The sequence below is a fragment of the Crassostrea angulata genome, chromosome 6 (assembly GCF_025612915.1).
Source record: "Crassostrea angulata isolate pt1a10 chromosome 6, ASM2561291v2, whole genome shotgun sequence".
Lineage (NCBI taxonomy): Eukaryota > Metazoa > Mollusca > Bivalvia > Ostreida > Ostreidae > Magallana > Magallana angulata.
The window spans coordinates 51,385,825-51,408,756 of record NC_069116.1 but is presented as its reverse complement, the minus strand read 5'-3'; the positions used below and the strand labels follow the sequence as shown (position 1 = coordinate 51,408,756).

The 22,932-nt window shown below is 34.2% G+C and overlaps 3 protein-coding genes across 5 annotated transcripts; 2 read left to right on the top strand and 1 right to left on the bottom strand.

The window, feature by feature from the left end:
* Positions 1 to 3,484: 3,484 nt before the first annotated feature.
* On the bottom strand, positions 3,485 to 8,458 carry LOC128186689 (uncharacterized). Its single transcript, XM_052856531.1, has 2 exons — positions 8,369 to 8,458; positions 3,485 to 5,696 (listed from the first exon to the last, which is right to left on the bottom strand). The coding sequence occupies exon 2, from the start codon at positions 5,657 to 5,659 to the stop codon at positions 4,406 to 4,408; it is 1,254 nt and encodes a 417-aa protein (XP_052712491.1). The 5' UTR covers positions 5,660 to 5,696; positions 8,369 to 8,458; the 3' UTR covers positions 3,485 to 4,405.
* A 355-nt stretch (positions 8,459 to 8,813) lies between these two features.
* LOC128186691 (uncharacterized) lies at positions 8,814 to 13,422 on the top strand. Of its 3 annotated transcripts, none has more exons than XM_052856533.1 (6): positions 8,814 to 8,896; positions 9,805 to 9,902; positions 10,103 to 10,162; positions 10,750 to 10,843; positions 11,256 to 11,414; positions 11,851 to 13,422. In XM_052856533.1, the coding sequence occupies exons 3-6, from the start codon at positions 10,133 to 10,135 to the stop codon at positions 12,117 to 12,119; spliced, it is 552 nt and encodes a 183-aa protein (XP_052712493.1). In that variant the 5' UTR covers positions 8,814 to 8,896; positions 9,805 to 9,902; positions 10,103 to 10,132; the 3' UTR covers positions 12,120 to 13,422. The 3 variants fall into 3 exon arrangements, with proteins under 3 accessions (XP_052712493.1, XP_052712494.1, XP_052712495.1); XM_052856534.1 differs by having other exon boundaries at positions 8,818 to 8,892; XM_052856535.1 differs by having other exon boundaries at positions 8,833 to 8,923.
* A 3,774-nt stretch (positions 13,423 to 17,196) lies between these two features.
* Positions 17,197 to 18,694, top strand: LOC128186690 (NF-kappa-B inhibitor epsilon-like). The gene has a single exon (XM_052856532.1). It carries the CDS (start codon positions 17,400 to 17,402, stop codon positions 18,429 to 18,431), a length of 1,032 nt encoding a protein of 343 aa, XP_052712492.1. The 5' UTR covers positions 17,197 to 17,399; the 3' UTR covers positions 18,432 to 18,694.
* The last annotated feature ends 4,238 nt before the right edge of the window (positions 18,695 to 22,932 follow it).

Genomic DNA, 22,932 nt, shown 5'->3' with positions numbered 1-22,932 from the left:
ACATATATACCCGTTACTTCTAAAATACTAGTAAATACTTTAATATATACATATAATATATTTTAACATTGAAATGGTCACATATGCATGTATAGCAATGAACTTGATTTCAATTTTCTCGATTTTATTTTATTTTGGTAGGTTTTGTTTCGTTTCGTTTCGGTAAATTTCGTTTCGTTTCGCACTTTACAAGTACCTACACTACGTACAATCCCTGTAGAATACAATTTTAATCGGTTTGTTCCCGTTTTGCACACATTTGAAAATTAGGTATCGAAAAAATGTGTGCGAAACGGGAATTTGACCAGGTGAGATAATTGCTTAATTGCTATAGTCTATATCACAATTCCTGTGGGGCTATTGTAATAAAAAAAAATAAAACATATGTACTCCCAATACATATTTACATCTATTTTATGTTACAATATGAATTGCATAAAAGCCCATTTACATAACAATTGACCTGCATGTTTCAAACATTACTACAGTAATTTAAACATGAACAATTTCATTAATTTATTTAAACAAGAAAGATTATTGCAAAAATGTTGGATATGAAATGCTTTGTTTAACTTGCTGTCTATAGGAAGTACAAATACATGTACATGTTTGACTTTGAAAAGAAAATATATTTTTATATTCTATTATAATTGCTTTGGCTGACATAAAGTGAGGAAATGTGTCTAGTGAAAACGCTGCAAAATATTTCTCATTTATGCTGTGGCTTGAATAATCGAAGAAAATAGACAAAGTTTATGATGGTATGATGATAAATCGGCAATTTTATATGCTTCAAAAACTGTAAAACCTATCAAATGAAGACCTAAACCTTCTTCAGATTGAAGTATATCGATTTAATATTCAGATTATTATTTTTGTTAGAATTTTTTGTGCACCATGTATTTAGCTACTGGTTTGAAAAAAAAACCCCAGAAAATGTACCGCAATATAAACTAAAGCGGTGACGTCATAAGAACTTACTGAATCAATATTAAAATTATTATTTTTGTCGGAAATTTTTGTGCTTCATGTATTTAGCTACTGATTTGAAAAATCAGAAAGTGACCTACAATTATAAAATGTAATTTATACTAAAGCGGTTATGTCATAAGAACTACTGTCAAAGCCGCTACTATTTTGTGATAAAGATCTGTTTTTCTTTTCATAATATTCTTTCTGTTGATACCAACCAACCAGTTATAAACATGCATTTTACATATTTCGCAACCAAGTTGTAAAAAGAGACACGGGATACCCCATCATCTTCACAAAGTCTTGACCTGAGTGGAAATTTAAGACTAAAAATATCATTATCTTTATTTCATCTAATGAAAAAAATGGTGATAGTTATTAGTTGTTAGACCTAAAACACAACAAAATACAATTGTATCTAGTATATTCTTCATGTTTCATCGTAAAGGCGCTGATAATACACAGGCGCTGATAAAACACAGGTAAAAATCCAGGTAAAAGCTTTGACTGAAACACCCCTGCGAATGTGTTCGGAATGTTTTCTTTATCGTTGCTAAGTATGTAATAAATCCAGAGAAGCTCGAATGAAAGTTCACGAGACTTCACCTTGGTTTGTTCAGTTCCTGTGAAATTTCAAGCGGAAGTATAAGTGTTCGGATAATATTCTCAAAATACGTAAGTACTGGTCGTTTTTCATAACGTATCCTACTTTGGTTTTTGTTAAAACATGAAACTCTCTTAATATGTTTGTCTTATTTCACCATTTAGCGGTTTTTATATTAAACGATAATATTCAGAACAGAGTTATCGTTCGTGTTCAACCACGTGTTGAGTGGTTGAAAATATAAACATTGCGTGGCTTAATAAAATCATATCCATGTTTGATGCTTGTGGTGTGCAATACCATGTTTTAAAAAAAAATAATGGATGTTTGTTTTGCATAAAAACTTAGTATATCGAGTCATTTTCAAGGAACATTCTGCATAAAATAGTATTGTCTGTTTCACTATTGATGCTATTACTAGGTCAGGCGCGGATCGAAAACTAATCCTCAGGGGAATCTCTACTTAGCATGTTAATTGTTGCAACAGCAGACAAAAACTATTTTTTGTATTTTTACATTTATTTCTAGAATACATTTTATCCACCAATTAATGAAGATAAAGTTTCAAATCAATAAACCTCTAGATTTAATAATTGACTACTATAGTACCTAGATTCTATGAACTAGACTATAAACACGAGGCACAATTTTTACTGCGAAACTGAAAGGGTCAAATAAAACCACGTGGTCTAAAATTTAAATGACAATAACATTCGCAGGGGTGTGAAAGCAGACTATAATTGCTATCACAACACAATTCACACCTATTGTTCTATACCTAATTATCAAATGTGTGCAAAACGGGAACACACCTTTTAATCGGGTTTCTTTGAATTAAAGTGGTTCAAATAGTAAAATATCTAGCTTTTTATTGCATACTGTTTAATACCAATATATCCCTTACAAAAGCTGAAGATTTAAATGATGTCGCGTAAGACAATTAAGACTCTTTTATCATGGTAATTGTGTAATTTGCATTTTTAAATATATTTTAACTAAATTATGTACAATATTGAATATGCCCGATGTTTGAAAAAGCGCTATATTGTAGGCGAAATCGTATAAAAAGTGCGCTATACCTCTTTGATTAGCGTGGCAGCAATGACACAAAAGAGATGTATAATAGCCTTTGAAATTAATCAATTTTTGTGGCCAACAAAGTCACACATCATTACAAACTCATCAACTGTTCTTCAAAGTTCAAAATTTATATGAAATCAATTTTTGTATATTTTTGTAAAGAGGATTATTTTGTGATGTGTGTAAAATCGGGCAACTTAATACGATTTAATAAGGTATAGTATTATATTAAATACACTTTACTTCAGTGATGTTAGTTTTGGGCAATTTGATATATAACGACCACCAAATTTATCATGCCATTAAAATAACGCAAAAGGTTCTCCAAACTTCCGGTATGTCAATTTCTAAAAGTATATTCTACTATGTTTAAAAAATTGTAACATCTGGAAGCTATTAATTTCCATGGAGTACCAACAAATTGAAATACCAACAAAAATAGAGTTCCTCTATCAGTGAATGTTCAGATAAAACATGCGGGGATCTAGAGGGGTGGTGTTAGGGAGGTATGGACCGTTCTCCCTGCAAAATTCAAATTTCTTTGAATTACAAAATGAAATTATCAAAAATATGCCTTGGACTAAAAATATGCCCTTTGCAAACTCAAATAACCGTCGGATCCCCCCCCCCCGGAAAAATTTTCTGGACCTGCGTAAGTAAATGTTCCAAATTCTTCCTTTGTTGATTCACCAATCTTGATGTGTCATTAATTTGTACCATTTGGTTGGGAGCGCAGTTAGTGATAATCTAAGCTCCACTGTAATTTCATGCTGAGGTCTCCTTGAATATAACAATGCTCCCAATACAATAGAATAGTAAACACGTTGATTATTTTTTTCTCCAAATTTGATATTTAATATTGTCTCATTGGAGTAAATGAAATGGGTTTTACATGATCAGTTTACACACACACACACACACACACACACACACACACACACACACACATTTACGGGATACATTTAATACGGGATATAAAAATACAACCATATCATCCAAGATACACAGGTTATGTCAAAAACTGGAAACTGATGTTACCTATTTTTTCTTTATATTTACAAAACAAGTAAATATATCTGTATGCCTTTTCTGAGATGCATTGCATTACAGAAAGTAACATGTTATCTGTTAAAAAGACTTCACCCAACAAGAGATACCGGTATATTCCACTAACAAACAAAAATGTCAACATTTTCAAGCAAACAAAGATGAAAGATTTAAAAAAAATCAGCTGTCACATTATCTTTATACAGTGAAAACAGGTACATGTCAAAACAATCAAACGTGCATATACTCGATGAGTCCAGGTACTAAATAATTTTTTTTTATCTTGGTACATTTTTTGGATAAAGATGTTAAAATTTGTTCTCAGCCCAGCACCAGCTTGAATGAACATTAAAATACATATATAATGTACATGTATTGTAAATATTGTATACAATGACACAAAAGTGGGATTCCAAAATATATTTTAAGAAAAAGATACCGTATGTACCAGTAAAATATAAAGGCTAAACCTGAAAATGAAAGATTTTCTACTTCATGTGCTGAAATTCAAAAATGGTAAACAGTCAAGTGTACTCAATATCATTTCACTCGAGTCAGTGCTTCATATCTACATGTACTTGGTTATGCACACATAGAATATTTATGCAAACAAAACCACCACTTTAGAGAACATAGCTGACTAGCCACATCATGATTTGAAGGGTTCAAAGTTCTGACACAAATTCACCATCCATGATACTGTCAAGTAGATGATTTCTTGGGGGTTTTCTTTGTGCTTTTCTTCTTCCCTCTTCCTTTCTTTTTCTTCCCTTTACTGGTTGATTTTCTCCCAACTTTCTCAGCTGTATGTTTGGCCCTGCTCTTAACCAGGAGTGCTTCTGCATAACTCTTCAAACCTTTGCTTTCCATTTTCCCCATCCAATCCTGCCATTCTTGCTGATATTTTTCTTTATCTTCCATAGCTTGATGAGAGAATGTCTCTCTCTGAGCATTCGAGAGTTTGTCAAAGACTGACTTTGCAGTTCCAACAGTTACCCCTTTTTCCTTTCCAAGCTCTGACATCATGAACAGTTGGAGAGCAGCCTTATTTCTGGAGGGCATTCCCAGCTGCTCAAGTGCCACTTTAGTTTCAGGTTTTGTAACAATATCCATTCTGTGTTCATCAAACATATTTTGCACCCATGAAGCAAGTTTCTTTTCATAATTTACATTAGCATTTTTGTTTTGTAATTTTGCTTTTTCTTTCAAAGCCTCTTTTTCATTTTCTGGCAACGAGTTCCACAGTTCAGTTTTTCTTTGAACTTGCCTGGTAAATTTCTCCTTTTGATTTCCACCTTCTGGGACATCAACATCCTCAACGTCCATCAAATTGATGGCCAGTACCCTTTTCACTCGTTCAGGTTTTTCAGTTTCCTTGAAAACCTTTTTCAGTTTCCTTTTCTTTAAGGCTTCGCTGTGTTCCTCTTTTTGGTGAAGGAGGGCCTCTTCCTGTAATGGTGACAACCTAGCCTCCCATTCGGCCTTGGCAACTTTATACTTCTCTTGGAGTTCCTTAGCCTTAAACTTGTACATGTTTGCCTCACTTTCTGGAAGAGAATTCCACATCTTTCCTAAATTTGCCATCACCTTCTGCGGATTTTGGTCCTCAATGGAGACTGATTCTTTAGCTTTACCATAGCTTTCTTTACAAAACAGTGTATATGCATTTGGAGGGCGTTTTGGGGGATTAGGAACTGGTACTTCTATGCTCGATAAAGGCTTCTTAGCGGGTAATATCTCTGATGTGGATGCGGAACGCTGCAGTACTACATTGCATATACTTGGTGACACATTTTTCAAATAATTAATATCTAGAGTGGACGAACTTTGTGCAGACAAACTGTAAAGGAGATTCACTCTCAAACTTCCAAACACAGGTCTAGAGGTATGAAATCTGGTCACTGCTGTTGGGATTTTTGAATGTTGCGCAAACCTTAAAAAGCTTAACCAGCTCATATTTCTTAAATGAATGTAAATCTTTGCCTTGTTTCACCTGAAAATAATAAAATACTTTAATTCAATTTGTAAATGGGGGAAATTAAAGACTGGTTATTGTTAAGCTTGTCCTTGATAGCAGTAATAACTGTAAGTTTAAAATGCCATAAAAACAAAATGTCTTAAACCCTTAAAATATTTACATTGGAACTCTTACTCATGTTCTGATTAACCAGGCAGTGTGTCATTTTCTATTTTTAAGCTGTCAGTTGCCTTGTTAGGTCTTTCCACCTTTCAGGTGAAAGACCTTTTGTATTTCTTGTTACAATGTATTGCTACTCCTCTGAAACAATAAGAGATAGAGACTTGGAACTTTTACAAATGTCTTCCATTCAAACCGAAAGGATCAGAGGCCCCCTTCTAGTAGCTATATTGCCCCTGAAAGTTTTGAAATTTCAATAAAATCACTTCCAACTTTTTAATTATCTATCATAGAGACTTCGGACCACTTGGGATGGGAGCGAGACTTCGGACAACTTGGGATGGGAGAGTCTACATTTGCCAAACAAAGTAATATAAACTTTATGTGACATAAAGGTCAAAGGTCAAGGTCCTTTTAAATTCTGTTTATTAATGATTTTTTTTAATCTTTTGAAATACAGAACTCTAGTAAAGGTTTCAATAGCTTGCTGGATTGCCCATTAAGGTACTCAATTTGGTCTGCCTGCAGGTACATGTATTACTTCAAGGGCCACAAATAGTTGTTGGAGAAATTTAAATCTGTTTTACAGACTAGGGTACCAGAAAAATGGTCTACAGTCAAGTCCTACACAGACCATAGGGTCATCTCATACACAAAAAGTCAACTTGTATACGGAACCGAAGTAAAGTCGTATACAACGAGTTTACTTGTAAACAAGGCTTCATTATGTAATAAATCATGTTTAACACAGATTGCTCAAATATGTTATACATGCAAACAATAAATGAATATTATTATACTCCCAGATACAGAGTTTGGGGGTATATTGCAATCACCCTGTCCTTCTGTCTGTCAGTAGATGCATAATTATGGACTTGAAAACTACTACATATTGTACTTCCTATAAATATGAATGATCTGAAAATTTGTTTACATATGTTAAACTTCTGAAGATGTGCAGTGCCTGAAATTTTTATTTATAGATGTAGAATAAAATATTTTACATCAATATATTTCTTTTCTTAAAAAATCATTGTTCAGATTGTCCACATTCCAGATTTCAGGATTATCCCCCCATTTATGAAATCAATCTAACCTGTTGTTATTGTTTGTATTCTCTTTTGAGAAGTGGACAGGCATAGTCTACATGGATGTATGCAATGCCTGTCCACAAAAGAGAATACATTGTTAATTGGTGCATGATTTTCGAAAACGTGAAAGTGAGTTTCGATTTATCTGAGCAAATTGTAAGCATGGTAACTGTGTACAGAATAGATTTAATGGGAATTTATTTTTGCTTTCTTGACATAATCATAATGTGGCTTGGTATTGCTACATTTGCAGAGACATATCGCATAGCACCCTAACTCCGTCACTACCCTAACTCCGTCACTTTCGGGAAACTCCTCGCCGTTTGAAATCAAGTGCGATTATGACGTCATTTTTTGCATGTCAAAAATCTTCAATCAAATGTCAACAATTTACAACGGTTAAATTTAAGAATGTGTTCAAACATAACAAAATTACACCCTGTTCATTTTATGCAACAATAATTGCGTGAAATCAGCTAACACCTTTTTACGGGTGCACTAAAATAACGATATTTCTGACATGCGGGCCTATTCGATTATTTACTGTGGTCAGTCATTTTAAGAGAGGTCAAGATGAAACATTTCACATGTAATTTATTTTTTATTACGGTTATTGATACATTTTTTTCAGTCCGCAATAGCGTTTATGCACTACACTGATGATAACGTCAAATCGCTCATGCCGTAATTTTTGCCTTATACAGGGTTACAGATATATACGGTAATTATAGAATATGCTACATTTATTAAAAATGTAATAAATAAATAACATAATCATTGATATATTCATTCTTGATATGATATATTTGAAACATATAAGGACAGAAATCAAGTGACATCCATACATTCTGAAAAGGTCGTTGTGATTGTTGTTACAAGGACCAATTTTTTTTTATTCTGGCGATCATTTCACTTTGATGAAATGATATACAATTTAAATTGTTTACACCGATTTTACTTATTATAACTTGGTCTAGATACATGTTGAGTTTAAACTAAATTGTTAATGTGTCTTCATTCCCTGGCGTATCATAGATCATGTGGGTGACGGAGTTAGGTTCATAAGTTATGATAGCACGTGTGATAAACGTCGTTTTCAGAGGGCTTATTTGAATAATATTAAGAATATTTTTGTTAATAATTTTATAAATTATAACATTTCATGTTATATTTAGTGATTGCAAATGATAAAAACCGCAAAAAATAATTTGCAGAGAAACGCGGACTGTTTTCCGGTTATGGTGACGGAGTTTGGGTACTCGGGGATATATAACAGACAGTTTATGTCGCTGTACATTTGAAAAAAGTTCTGGTGCCCCGTGTATAGTGTTATAGTAACAAATTAATCCTTAATGATTTTTGGAGAGTTGTAGTTAGTAGGACTCTATATAACTTATTCTAAATAATTATCACGCTAAAATAGGTGCATATTAATACCTCCACTATCAATCAACCGCATGAAGATACCCGCCAAACCGCATGCATCAATTCGTAAACACGGCTTTCACTAATACCTTGAAAATACGATGACCTTATTCTTACGTACTTTATTTTAATTTTTTCAACTCATGATGATTAAAGAACATTTTTGGAATTCTGCATCATGTTTTATAAAGAAATTTGAAATTCAGTTCCAAAAGAAGCAAAATGCTATAATAATTTTTTTTTTAAAGAGTTTTATTTCAATCTATCTTATTTATGCAGAAAATATTCGGAATATCATGAGAATTTCCCAAGATTTTTTGTTTTTGTGATCACTAAAGCACAAAAGGGTATTTATAATTCAAATTCATTCAATTGATTAATGAAAAAAATATAAGGGTGCTATGACAACGACTATTAATAGGCAAATGGAATAATTTTTTTCGGATTTTAGTGGTAACTAAAAATAAACTCTACTTTCTGTTTCAGTTGATGGAATCTGGAATCAGGAAAAAAGCTTCTGTTTCCCTTTTAGTTTGGTGGGTAAGGAGACGAATTCATATTCATTTGGTAAATTGGTTTTTATGTGACGTCCACATCAAACACAAAACCATTAAATGATGTTGGATTTCGTATAACGTTTATAGAATTCCAATTAGAACACACACTAAAACAAAAGAAATTTCCTGGGGGTTAGTCATAGAATATGCTTTCGTTGAAATAGTCATGTATAAGTTGAGACAAAGAGTGTTTCTCTTTTCTTATTCTCAATTGTGTTGTCGTTGACCATAATTTTTTTATTCACAGACGTTACTAAAATTTGGTATAAACTATAGTAGACTATATGAGTCATATATCGAATCCTTCAAATTAATAACAAGCGTTAGTTTCATACAGTACAATAACGTATATAGTGATTAAGCATACTGTATGAAACAAGAACCGGTGGTGTGCATTCAATCACAGGCACCTGAATTTTTATCAATGAGTCGCTTAATAGGTCATGTATCGAAAAATTCTACCCCTACTATATATGAATACACTAGGTGTGGTGTATTTATATATAGTAGGGGTAGAATTTTTCGATATATGACTTATTAAACTTATTATTTGTATATTCATGTTTATAAAGTGACATATAGGTCCGATGGGCCGGGTGTTTATTCATTAAGGTATTATATCATATACATGTATCTTTATTTGTTTATAAAACACATGTCACTATAATAAATCATTTACTTACTTTATTAAGCAACTGATTGATAAAAATTCAGGTGCCTGTGCTTCAATATAATGATGAAGTTTCAAATTAATTCAATTTGCGATATTAGCAGTACAAAACATTTATCTTTTTGTAAAGATTTAATAGATTTAACAACAAGTTAATAATCCTAATGAATAATTCATAAAAAAGAGTCCAAATTATCATATTAACCTTGCTTTTTCTATAGAGTAGTGTAGAAGCAATTCTTATCAACCTCTCATAGAAAGAGAAAAGACCAACCCATCTTGTATTGTTTGATGTCAGGAAAGGAATAAAGATTATCTTGTAAGTTTTTCAGTACAAGTAATTGAAAATTGAACAGTGATATGATTGAAAACTTAATTGTGATATAGGTGTCAGATATAGATATAATAAACACTTCTTTTATGTTACATTTATGAAATAATTATAAAGTTTTTCTCCTCAAATCTTGTAAATTTTTAAGAGTGTGTTTCTGTTTAAGTGTAAACTTATTATATTCACAGGTTGGTGAATCCTAAAAATTACCAGGCTTTATGGATCGGGATGCGATGAATCAGTCGGAGGTATTTCAGATTATTGACAAAACTTTTCAACTTGATGAATCCTTCATTCATGTACAGCCCTTGTTAATTTGAAGCGACATAAAAATAAACTAAGATATCTAAAAAATGAGATATCTTGGTTATATTACATAAAGAAGCAATGGTTGGGATCTCACTATGAATAGCATTTCAATTATATTGGCAATATCACTGCTTGAGATATCAAAATTCTTACTTTGAATACCACTTTCACCTATCACCTATTTACATACACCTCCGTTAAAAATAAAAGATTCAAGGCTCTCAAGTGGTTTTTCCATTTTTTTTTATATGAATAATTTACAATCTATCTTTGCTTTATAGCTTTATAGTTCAAGATCTTCTCTTTAATATTAAAATATTTTATATTTTCCCTGGTAAGACTATCATTCTGTCATCCTTTGTTCTTTAGGAATCTGCATGTGTCTTTATCAATATTTTTCTGTTTGGTATTTCTTGAATAGATAAACAAGTTTAATTCTAATGATATGATTACTATTGATTTGTTGGTGCTCCAAATGTCTCCAGGCATGCTAGTTGTCATAAGGCATTTTTGGTTGTTTTTTTAGATTGAGACTGATGCAAGACCAGGGTCATCCGAATCAGAGAGGAAGTCCACTGGTAGCACTAATGACCCAACAAGAACCATAGAATATATACACAGTAAATATTTTGACCTGTACCATTTCTGAAAGGAATGAGCTATTATCTACCAAAGTTAAATGGTGTTAACTGGGAGAATAAGAACACAAAGTTATTTGTCAAGACATTTTACTTGTAGTGTAGCAGGCTCTAGCTCAACAGACTATAAACGTCTGCAATTCAATATTTTAAAGTTGACAATTTCATTTTATTGTGGTTTAAATTTCATGAAGATCTTAAAGAATTGTATCTTTTTATCATTATGAAACATTAACAATTATCATAATTATTTAATAAAATCCTTTGATCATGTATTAAACTATGAATAAATCTAATAAGTTGTATGCTATTTTTTATTGAACATATTAGAAATTTCTAATCTTTTTTAATAAATCATCATATTCAAACACTTTGTTTTAAATGTTATATTCAGAAGGTGGTGGACGAACTACACTACACCTGGGTCCAAATTCTAGTGAGAAACTTCCAAACATACAAATAGGAGACCAGAATATCATGATGGTAGGGGGCACGGGGGCGTGTTCACGGAGGAAGAGTAAAAATAATAAAAAACCAAAAAAGAACATTGAAGGTTTGTGCAATATCTCTGGTTTTCTGGCTGCTATGATATTTTCTGTGGCTGTCATTTACATACTGGTACATGTACTGTAGCTTAATCAAGTGTAAAAGTTCCTGACGTGTTTAAATACTGTTTAAAATGCTTGATAGATATATCTCCTCTTCATTGAAGAATCTACCTAAGATTGTCATTTCTATTTATTATATTCAGTATAGAAAACAGAATTTAGTTCACAATTTATGACTTTTGAAAATATAAGAAAAAACTCTGCATCAAAATCAAAATCAAATCTAATTTTTCTTTAATTGTTCAATGAAAAACTCTGACTAGGATGAAAATTAACGTAATATTTTGCTCTTTAGATATAGATTTAGAGAACTATAAAAGAGCATTAGAAGTCTACAAATGATTGTCACTATTTCTCCTTTTTTTCCATATGTTCACACAGCACCTGACCGACCAATCACAGATGCAGAGTGTGACACGATATCTGAAAATTTGGGACGCGATTACAAAAAATTCAGTCGTAAAATGGGTTTTAAAGAGGTTCAAATCGAACAGATTGAAATGGACTATAGAGATGAAGGACACTATGAAATTACTTATCAGCTGCTGAGAAAACTAAGAAACTTGGGCAAGGACAAACTACAAGACGTTGTAGATACTTTACAGATGATAGAAAGAGAGGACATTTTGGAAGAGCTAAACATCATATAGGTTAATTAGTTTGTCTGCAGACATCAGGACTGGTAAATAGATTCACAACAATGGTCATTTGATGGAACCTCAATACATTTATAGTTCATGCTGGTTAATAGATATCAATAATGAGCAGATGAGTTTAGGCTGTTGGATCAGATTTGATGAGATGTTATGAATTGCATGTTGTGAAGATAACTGAAATTATTTCTATCAATAAATTAAATACTGATTTCACTCTTCAATCATATAAAACATATAAAATAGTTCTTATCATTAGGAAGCCATCATAAATACAAATATACATGTATGTGTAATAGGGAAAGAGCAGACAATATTTCAGCACCATTTGGGTAAAACAATACAATTTAATACATGTATTACAAAAGTTTTTTTAATGAAATTCTTTATGTAATTAGTTGAAAAAAGTGTAAAGCATTTAGTTCTGGACTTGTACAACCAAGAATCTACCTTTGTTTATTTTCTAACACCAGGCCACTTGACTGCCTGTAGTAGTATGTTTCCATTTTTGAAGCATATTCAGATGTACTCCAGTGATAAAAAAAATGAAATTCAGAACAAGTTTTTTTTTTTAAGGACTTTTAAGGACTTTGATTAAACTATAGTCAATCAATGGTACTGACCATCTCTCAACCTTACATCAAATATGGTTACCGGTACTCATTTCAACTCGGGTCCTGTTACTTTGAATTACATAAACAATGCTTTTGTAAGAGTATTCGACATCAGTAAATTTTTATGCATTGGACAAAAAAATATCAGCTTATAATGATCTTTGACTTTTATATGGATAAGTCTTTAATACGTAGTGTTGACAATTTAACAGTATATTAAAGTTTGCAGTGTGAAGTTCTCTAATATTTAATTCAAAATCGATGGCAAAAATAATAATGATGATAATACATGTACATACATGTGTATACCGATAATAAATATAAATGTCTTGATACAGTATGTGATTTACTACAATTTCTACAATAATCATTAATGTAGCCCTCTCCCAATTTTATTTTTTTTTTTTGGGGGGGGGGGGGTGTCAGAATTTAAGAAAAATTAAAGAGGGCAATTTGTTATTGCAGCTCGTATGTAATGAATTTAACTTTTGACAGTTTATCATATAAGTTTTAACTTGACTTCATTCATTGTCAAGACTCATATGTGCATGTATATATGCACTTGTAAAATTTAGCTTGTGTAAAAATAAATTTTTATTACGATGTATAAATTTATGCCATTCTTTGAATTTTTGTACATATGTCCTGTTATAAAAGGTAACTGATAAAGATATGCTGATATGCCTGTTGTGTGTTTCTTTTTATGCCCCCTTCGAAGAAGGGAGGGCATATTGCTTTGCTGCTGTCTGTCGGTCGGTCCACTAACAGTTTCTGTTCATTTTCTTCGCAGAGGATGAACATATTGAAATAAAATTTGGTATATAGGTTTATCATGATAATATCTAGGTCAAGTTTGATATTGGGTACGATCGATCAATTTTCGACAGAGTTATGGCCTTTGGACTTACAAAAATTCTAGTTTTTTGCAGTTTCCGCTCATTTTCTTAGCAGAGGATAAACATATTGAAGTGAAATTTGGTATACAGGTTTATCATGATAATATCTAGGTCAAGTTCGATATTGGGTATGATCGAGCAATTTTCGACAGAGTTATGCCTCTTGGACGTAGAAAAATTCCAGTTATTTGCAGTTTCTGCTCATTTTCTTTGCAGAGGGTGCACATATGGATATGAAATTTGATATACAGATTTATCTAAATAATATCTAGGTAAAGTTTGATTTTTGGTATGATAGAGCAATTTTCGACAGAGTTATGGCCCTTGAACTTAGAAAAATACCAGTTATTTGCAGTTCAGTTTACGTTCATTTTCTTTGTGGATGTTTCCAAGGGAGGGGGGGGGCATAAATGTTTCACAAACATCTCTTGTTAAGCTTTTGATTCCTAGAGAGGGGGCAAGATCTCAATTGCAGACCAAGATTAAAAAACACGAGAGCATCTAAGCTTTTTGGCCATTTAGCCATTTTTTAGCTCACCGAGACGAAGTCAGGGGGAGCTTATGCTATACCCTCGGCGTCGGCGTCGGCGTCCGGACCTGGTTAAAGTTTTTGTTGCATGTCCTGTATCTAAGCTATTACTTGTCCTATCTTCACCAAACTTGCATGGATGATGCATCTGGACCTACTTATGGACTTGAAAGACTAGGATGCTGAATCTGAGTCCTAAATTTCAGATGCTGGAGGAGGTTAAGGTTGTTGGACCAGGTTAAAGTTTTTGTTGCAGGTGCCCTTTGATAGCAATATCTAAGTTACTGCAGGTCCGTACTTCACCAAACTTGCATGGATGGTGTGTCTTATGATACTGATGCACCAGACAGGCTTGAATGCTGAATCTGAGCTTTAGGTTTCGGATGCTGGGGGAGGTTAAGGTTTTTGGAGCAGGTTAAAGTTTTTGTTGCAGGTGCCCTTTGATAGCAATATGTAAGTTACTGCTGGTCCGTACTTCACCAAACTTGCATGGATGGTGTGTCTTCAGATACTGATGCACCAGGCAGGTTTGGGTGCTGAATCTGAGCTAAAGGTTACAGATGCTGAAGGAGGTTAAGGTTTTTAGAGCTGGTTAAAGTTTTTGTTGCAGGTGCCCTCTGATGATGATATCTTAGTTACTACTGGTCCTAACTTCACCAGACTGCTATGGATGGTGCATCTAATGATACTGATGCACCAGACAGGCTTGAATGCTGAATCTGAGCCATAGGTTTCGGATGCTGGAGGAGGTTAAGGTTTTTAGAGCTGTTTAAAGTTTTTGAAACAGGTGCCCTCTGATGATTATATCTTAGTTATTGCTTGTCCGAACTTCACCAGACTTCCATGGATGGTGCGTCTTATGATACTGATGCACCTGACAGGCTTGAATGCTGAGTCTGAGCCATAGGTTTCAGATGCTGGATATGGTTAATTTTTTTTTGAACAGGTCACATGTTTAATAGATGATAGTACTATTACAAACTTGCATAGTTGACTAAACTGTAATATGAATGAATCATAGAGGAAGCTTCAGATGCAGAGCTTGATCCATACGATTCTTAGAATTGTTTCGATTACTAATACATAGTTTGAAATCTATCTTTAAATATTATACAACATGATTTATATGGGGTTTCTCGAAATTCTTGTCGGAAAGTCTAAAAATCCATATAATATAAAAAAGCGTAATTCAAATACAGACTAGAAACTAATTGCCATGCAAGATAAGTTGATTTTAAAATAAATGATAATCGATAAAATCAACTCCCGTCAGTACTTCAGTACTTTGATTTTATTTGGATGAAGCATGGATCAAAATATGTATTGTTAAGGATAGCAGATCTGAACAGTATTCATGCGCGGATCCAGAAAATTTTTCCCGGATGGGGGGAGGGGGTGTCCGAGGGATAGTTTTGTGCTTCGACCTCTCTGCTCTAGATCCGTGCTTGGTATATTCAAGATCTTGATGCGAAGAAGAAGAAAAAGTAAAGCAGTGCAGGCACGTAGCATCGTTTTTTAAAGTGGGGGGGGGGGGGGCAGACTCATCCAAAAAATCTTGACAAGCAAAAAAAAAAAAAGGGAATTTTTTTTTTACTTTTCCAAAATCTTCAAAATCGTAATCCGTGGGGGGGGGGGGGGGGGGGGGGGGGGGGGGGGGGGGCTGGCGTAGTATATATATGTAACTTGAAGTCTTCAATTTCACTCCTCATTTCCTTATTTTAATATCAATTTTTTACATACTCCCAAAAAAAGTGTGTGTGGGGGGGGGGGGGGGCAACTCCATGATAATTCAATTTTTTATATGTAAATTTGAAAAAATTTGTTGCTGCGAGAAAAAGTGGCCCCCCCCCCCCCTGATGCTACGTGACTGCAGTGTGCCAGTCGTGTTATATGTATATTGCTCATACATATATTAAACACGTGCGCACGCAAAAGCAAGACCAAAAATTTCACATGTATCTGGCGGCCGCCAGATAATAATTTGGCGACCGTGACAGGCACGTAGCATCGTTTTTGAAAGTGGGGGGCCAGACTCATCCAAAAAATCTTGACAAGCCAAAAAAAAAAAAAAAAAAAAAAAAAAAAAAGGAAAATTTTCAGTTTTCCAAAATCTTCAAAATCCTAAATTTTCAGTTTTCCAAAATCTTCAAAATCCTAATCCGGGGGGGGGGGGGGGGGGGGGGGGCTGGCGTACTCCTCATTTCCTCATTTTCATATCAATTTTTTTCATACTCCCAAAAAAGTGTGGGGGGGGGGGGGCAACTCCATGATAATTCCTTTTTTTATATGTCAATTTTAAAAAAAACTGTTCCTGCGAGAAAAAGTGGCCCCCCCCCCCCTGCCCCCCCCCCCCTGATGCTACGTGCCTGCGTGATATGAAATATCCGCCAAAAACGATTTGTAGCGGCCGCCAGATTTTTCTCACATATGGTACTTAAAACCGGCTTCCGTACCCTGAGAATTGCACCTTGTAAAAAAGGAGGGGGTGGGGGGGGGACTAAGCCCCCCTACCTCCACCCCCAACTCAAAACGATGCTACGTGTCTCCATTTGTCCTCTTGAAAAGGAGATATACGTAATGAATATACGCACAATTTTTAGAGCGATCCGCAATCCGTACTATATAAACTATTGATGTAAATTTTTTAATTGACAAATTACAACAGCAATCTATCTTTCCTTTCGATCATATGATTTCGATCATTGGTATTTTGGTGAATGTATATAGACAACCAATAATAAATACTATATAGTATATAACGTTTGACGTATTATTAACCTCTTGTAAATATTTTATCAATTAAAAAAAAAATTAAGTAGGCCTATTCATTAACATGCATTTGCCTTATATGGCAAAGTGTATTGCTGATTCATAAATTACCGAATATTGAAACCCACTTTAAAAAAGCTACTAAAATGAAAAAAAAATCAACAAATTCCCTAATATCTCACAGGTAATTCAAGCGCTCTCGATACGCTGTCTGTCGACCAAAATCTAGGTCACCGAAACGGGGAAATCCAAATGGGAATTCCCCTGTCAAATCTCCCTTTGTGCGTGTCAAGTAAGGGCTTTGTTCGGCTGAAAATTTCCAGTTTAGTTTAGGTCTGGAAAGTCCGTTGTAGGCAACTCACGAGAAGGAAAGGAAAGTTCATATGTTGGGAATTTAGAGAAAACTGCAGTTAATAACGCGCAAAGTAAGATATTTGATTCACAATTTGGACGTTCGATTGAGGTAAACATGGATTTGAACGACCTGGAAGAAGATTGTGCACCCACCATGGCTGCAAGCATGCCAAGATTTGATCCTTCCGATGGGAGACTGGAAAAGTTGAAATCTGAAGATAGGTGTGACTCTGACCTTGGGTCCTCCATTTCCAACGAGAGTGGCGTTATCACAGACATTCGAGAGCAAATTTTGAAACATTCCCTTAAAGTGGAACCCCCGGTCGACGAGGTTGAAGAAGTTACTGAAAAACTTGCAAGTGTCGATATTGACGAGGGGATATGTGAGTCTGAGAAATTGGATGACATTGATGAAAACGAGTCGTCTGCAGCAGCATTCACTGACGACGATTTTCTCGTGTACGGGAGGGATGCAGATGGTGATACTCTACTCCATCTCGCCATTATCTCTGGTCATGTCATGCTCGCAAAAGTGTTCGTCGAGGTGGCCCCGTGGACGCAGTGTTTAGACATTTACAACGACAAACTGAGGCAGACCCCCCTCCATCTCGCAGTGTTGATGAAACAGCTCGAGATTGTCCGACTTTTATTAGACAATGGCGCCAATCCCGAAATGTTCGACCACAAAGGCGATACAGCGCTTCACATTGCATGCCGATCTGGAAACGTTACCATGGTGAATGAAATTTTAAAACGGAGGCAGTCTAGACCCATGCAAAATCTGGACTTTAGAAACTATGATGGACATACGTGTTTACATTTGGCCGTGTTAGGGGGTTACAAAAGAATAGTTGACATTTTATTACAATCTGGTGCCGATGTGAATGTTGGGGACGGAAAAAGCGGCGCAACCGCCCTTCATTTGGCCGCCAGGGGTAATAGGGAGGAGATCATTTCATTATTACTCGAACAGCCGGAAATCGTGGTAGACATTAAAATGTACAATGGAGTTACCCCACTAATGATCGCAGCGGAGAAAGGACTGCCGAATATTTCAAACATTCTTGTGACTCATAACGCTAATACGAACTTACTTAGTTACCAATATTCAAGTTCGAGTGATGAATCGGAGGAGGAAGAAGATTAAACGATCTGTAATTATTAATTAATAGATGACTGTATTCTCAGGGATTCTCTGTGATACACTGTTAGATAACTGTACCATGTCAACCCCAGCTGACGAGCTGTGATTGGCTGATTGTGTGTAGCCGGATTTTTATGTATTATGTATATTGTATGGTTTTTTTCTGTGGTCGGTTCAGTCGGTCGTCATCGAAGCGACAAGTCTAAACTGACTTCCTGTAGTCTAGCTGTAGATATTATTGACATTGAATAAATTATCAAAGTATTTCCTTGTCTTAATTGAATTCAGGTGATTTTTCTCAGATTTTCATTTTATCTGTCAATTGATATCGACTTCCCAAGAAATTATCGCAAACCACACCTAAAAGTAAAAGTCATTGTAGGAAAAACCCAAGAAAAGTGGGCATATTTTTCAATCAAATAAGATTAAAGTCGGTTAAATAAACAAAGGGTGAAGCATATAATCTTGAGCGTTTCTGGGTGGGCGGTAAGGATCTTTAAAAGTGTAAAGGGCCAACTGGTACATTATAGCTACCATTGACCGTACCCTGTCGAAGCAAATAATTCACACCCCGTACCACAAAAGTCAAAATGGGTCAGACCATTCCCATGCAGAAGATACGGATCTTGAATGATATTCCCAATATTGGCAAGCCCACTAGAATGAACTTGCACACATGCACAAAATTTCAGTGACATATAATGAATACAGTAACTGATGTAATATTGTCTACCCGTTTACTTAATTTCTCGATCTCTAAATACTCGATCCACCTGAACCCATGAAAAACTTTTCGGCTATTCCCATGCAGGAGAAACGGTCTGGGCATAACCCCCCCCCCCCCCCATTGGCTAGCCCGAAGAGAATAGATCGACAGATACCCATTTTCATACAAACCGTCTGAACCAAGACGAGTAAAATAAAACAGTAATTATTTCTTTCAAATTTTCTAAATCATACAAATAGTTGATTTTTACAGTTTTAGATATCTAAGAAAAGACACACCAATAGATAGTTACCGAATTTTTTTTTTTTTAGAAAAAATCCAGAAAATCCCTACTTCATGTATATGAACAGTATTCCAAATCAATCGTAAACTCGTTAGTTTGATAGTACCAAAATTATAATATTTCCAACAATTTTCAGACTTGAAGCTGAAACTAAATAGCATTGAATCTACAAAAACAGATTTTAGTGTTTTCTTTGAAAAAGTTTCAGAATATCATTACATTGGTTTTTTTTTGTCGTTTTTTAAAATTTGTTCATTTTTTAAAAACTTGGTGCACAGAATAGCATGTAGATTGTCAATCGATTTTTTGAAATATTAATTAATACATCAGTACTTATTCTTGTTTCGTATCCCTTCAAACACGTTAACTTTTAAATTAATTCGGTTTACTAAATTTGGAAATAGGAGGGGGGATTTTGTCTCTGGGCGAGTTTCCAATAGGCAAGCGGGAAGTTCTTTGCTGACATTATGTAGGGAAAATTATTAACTGGAATTTTTTCCATGCATACAGAACAACTAAATACATGCATGTCACTTTTTTGCCTTTTGCAAAGAATATATATATATATATATATATATATATATATATATATATATATATATATATATATATATATATATATATATATATATATATATATATATATATATATATTAGAGGGGAAGGGGACATGCAGGGAGTATTGATTTTAATTTTAAAATTGGGGGGGGGGGGGACGTATCCCAAAAATCTTAACAAACAACAACCACTACAAAGTTGTATTAAAACCGATAAAGGAAAAGACAGTTTGTCAGACCTCAGCCCTAGGGTGGGGATGGGTGGGGGTTACATGAAGGTAGAAATGATGGATTTTATATCCATTTCACTATAAGTTTTGTTAATATTGAATGAGGGATAGTTATTTTGTTAATATATTAAAGATTTATTTTATAACATACATGCATGACCATTAGAATAAGACCCACGTCACTGTAGTGTTGAAGGGTTGGGCTGGTGGGCCCTGATACCACATACCTGGGCAAAGTGCATGCTATAACACCCCCACATCTTTATGGACACAATTTCACTTTAAATTCATCAGTAATATTGATACAAACAGTTTACAGAAGTAGAAATTATGGATTTCTTACGTACATGTTTACAGGAAATCAAGTGTGATATGACGTAAATGCAGCCTGGGTTTCCATCGCATTGAAATGAATTAGAATACGTTAACCGGACTATAGAACGGTAATGCACTTCAAGAATAGGTGAAATGAGACGATTTTCAATATTCATAATATAGTCCGTATTTAAATCGTCAAACCACCAGAGTTTGCCCTCCTTGCATAGTTTGTAGTGGTGATACTATTTCAGTCCCTCCACATGCATTTTAAATTTGAAAAAATATACGACTGAAGGATGAAATTACTAAATTTCCACTTTAAAATAATCTTTTGCATGTGGAGAAAACAGATTCCAACTCCTCCCCTTTTAAATTTTATCAGTATATTGATCCATGTGCTTAGCAAGTGAAACTTTATGTGCTTCATTTAAATATACATGTATCTGTGAGCGAATTATTTAAAATTCAATTCATCGTGTTACTCAACATATTTCAGAATTTTGAGCTGATATTTTGTTCATCTATCTAAGATGCATGTAGGTCTATACTGAGTGGTTTTAGAGCACACAGCGAATGAATAATAAGGGGTTTTTTTTTGGGGGGGGGGGGGGGGGTATTGGTGGGTTTTCGGGTCAACGGTTACCCTTCTACTTAGACACAGAGGTGCACATGACCACATTTAACTATATTTACATACAACTGTTTGGGTAATAAACTAGTCACAAGAACGAGCTTAAGAATAAGTCATCTCAATTTTACGTAAAACCTGAGCTTTAAACCTTTGTATTGATTGCACTGGGGGGTAGGTACTTATTGTATGTTACCATTTCACGCTATGTACAAGATAGTTCAACGCGAATGCGAAACTGGCCATGGGATTCCAACATTAAAGTGGCAGGTGAAATTTATTTTATTTCAAATTACCTGAAAGACGAATTTTGCCATAAAATAAATGAATAATTGTTTTGGTTTTTTTCGTGTTTTACTTTTAGGTTTACGTGAAAATCCTGTATTGATAATACATGTATATGTATATTCATTTGTAGAATACATTTATGTATTTCAACAACTACTTATTGTGTGTGTGTATATATATATACACACACACACACACACACACAAACACAATGGGCCAGAATGCCACGCACAAACCAGATGTCGCAGCATTTCATATGATTTGTGCATTGGCACTACAAACATAATTATAAGCTATTAATATGACTCTGGGAAGTGTTCGCATACGATCGCCTACATTCACCATTCATGATCAGGCGAGACATGAATGAAAGCAATTTGGAATGAAGACTTCCTTTCAAAATGACAATGAACGCTGGTTGATAATTTAGAACATGATGATATAGCTCTTATCTTGGAAAAATGTTATGTAATAGAATCGGGGAAAATCAAATCAATAGGACAGATATCGAAAAATGTCCTAGATTTTTAACATTCTTTAATGAAAATCCCCAGCATTTTTAACTGTTGCAGAAAATCTGTGAATGGAGATGATATCAAATTCCTGAAATTAGTCTGATCTTTTTCCTGATCGCGAGATCAATCGTAAGAGCAGGAAGTTTAAAGTACTGAAGGTCACCATAAATTCTTCCGTGTTCAGGGTTCGGGAAAACATTTTCATTTTTGGTTTTATTTGTCCTGCTTTAGACGATATAGTATAGAATACACAACAGCTACTTCTGGTTTCGTTGATTAAAGGATTTATGAAATACCCGATCTATATTTAGAAACTACCGTGTCCAATTTAGTGCATATTTACTAACGGTCATATTTATGCGTATATGTGTACTAACGTACAACGCAGTAAACATGGTTAGGGTGCAATTTATAAGAAACGCTATTGTCTGATAAGAAATTGAAATTTTCTAGCGATTTCTTGGCAAATGAATTAATTGTAGGAACCCCGCGCCGGCAATATTCATATATTTTATGTGGATGTAATGTTACTATGGGTAATTAGATGCAAATTGATCACATGGCTGTACAACGAGTTATTTAAAAAATTCTGAATTCACTTTATGATGGCTCTAAAGATTGATATGTTTTCAGTATAATAGGTAATTCCCTTACTTCTCCTATCTGTAAATGTATTTGTTTTTTGCAGGGATAAATCTTTCATCAAATAAGGAAAAAATACATTAACACAAAATATTGGAAAAGACCAAATTTTTTTAAGTTTTCTGAACTCATGACTAATTGCAATTGTAAATCGCTAAGAAAATTATGTGTATTTATTTCAAAAATTTTTGATGCTGTCTGCTCCTCTTAGTTGTTTTCCTATTATGATCCTTTATACTAAAATCTAACATAAGTAGTGATTCTATAGTCTGTTCTTTTTTATTTATATGTTTTCCCTGTATGAAAATGTACCTGT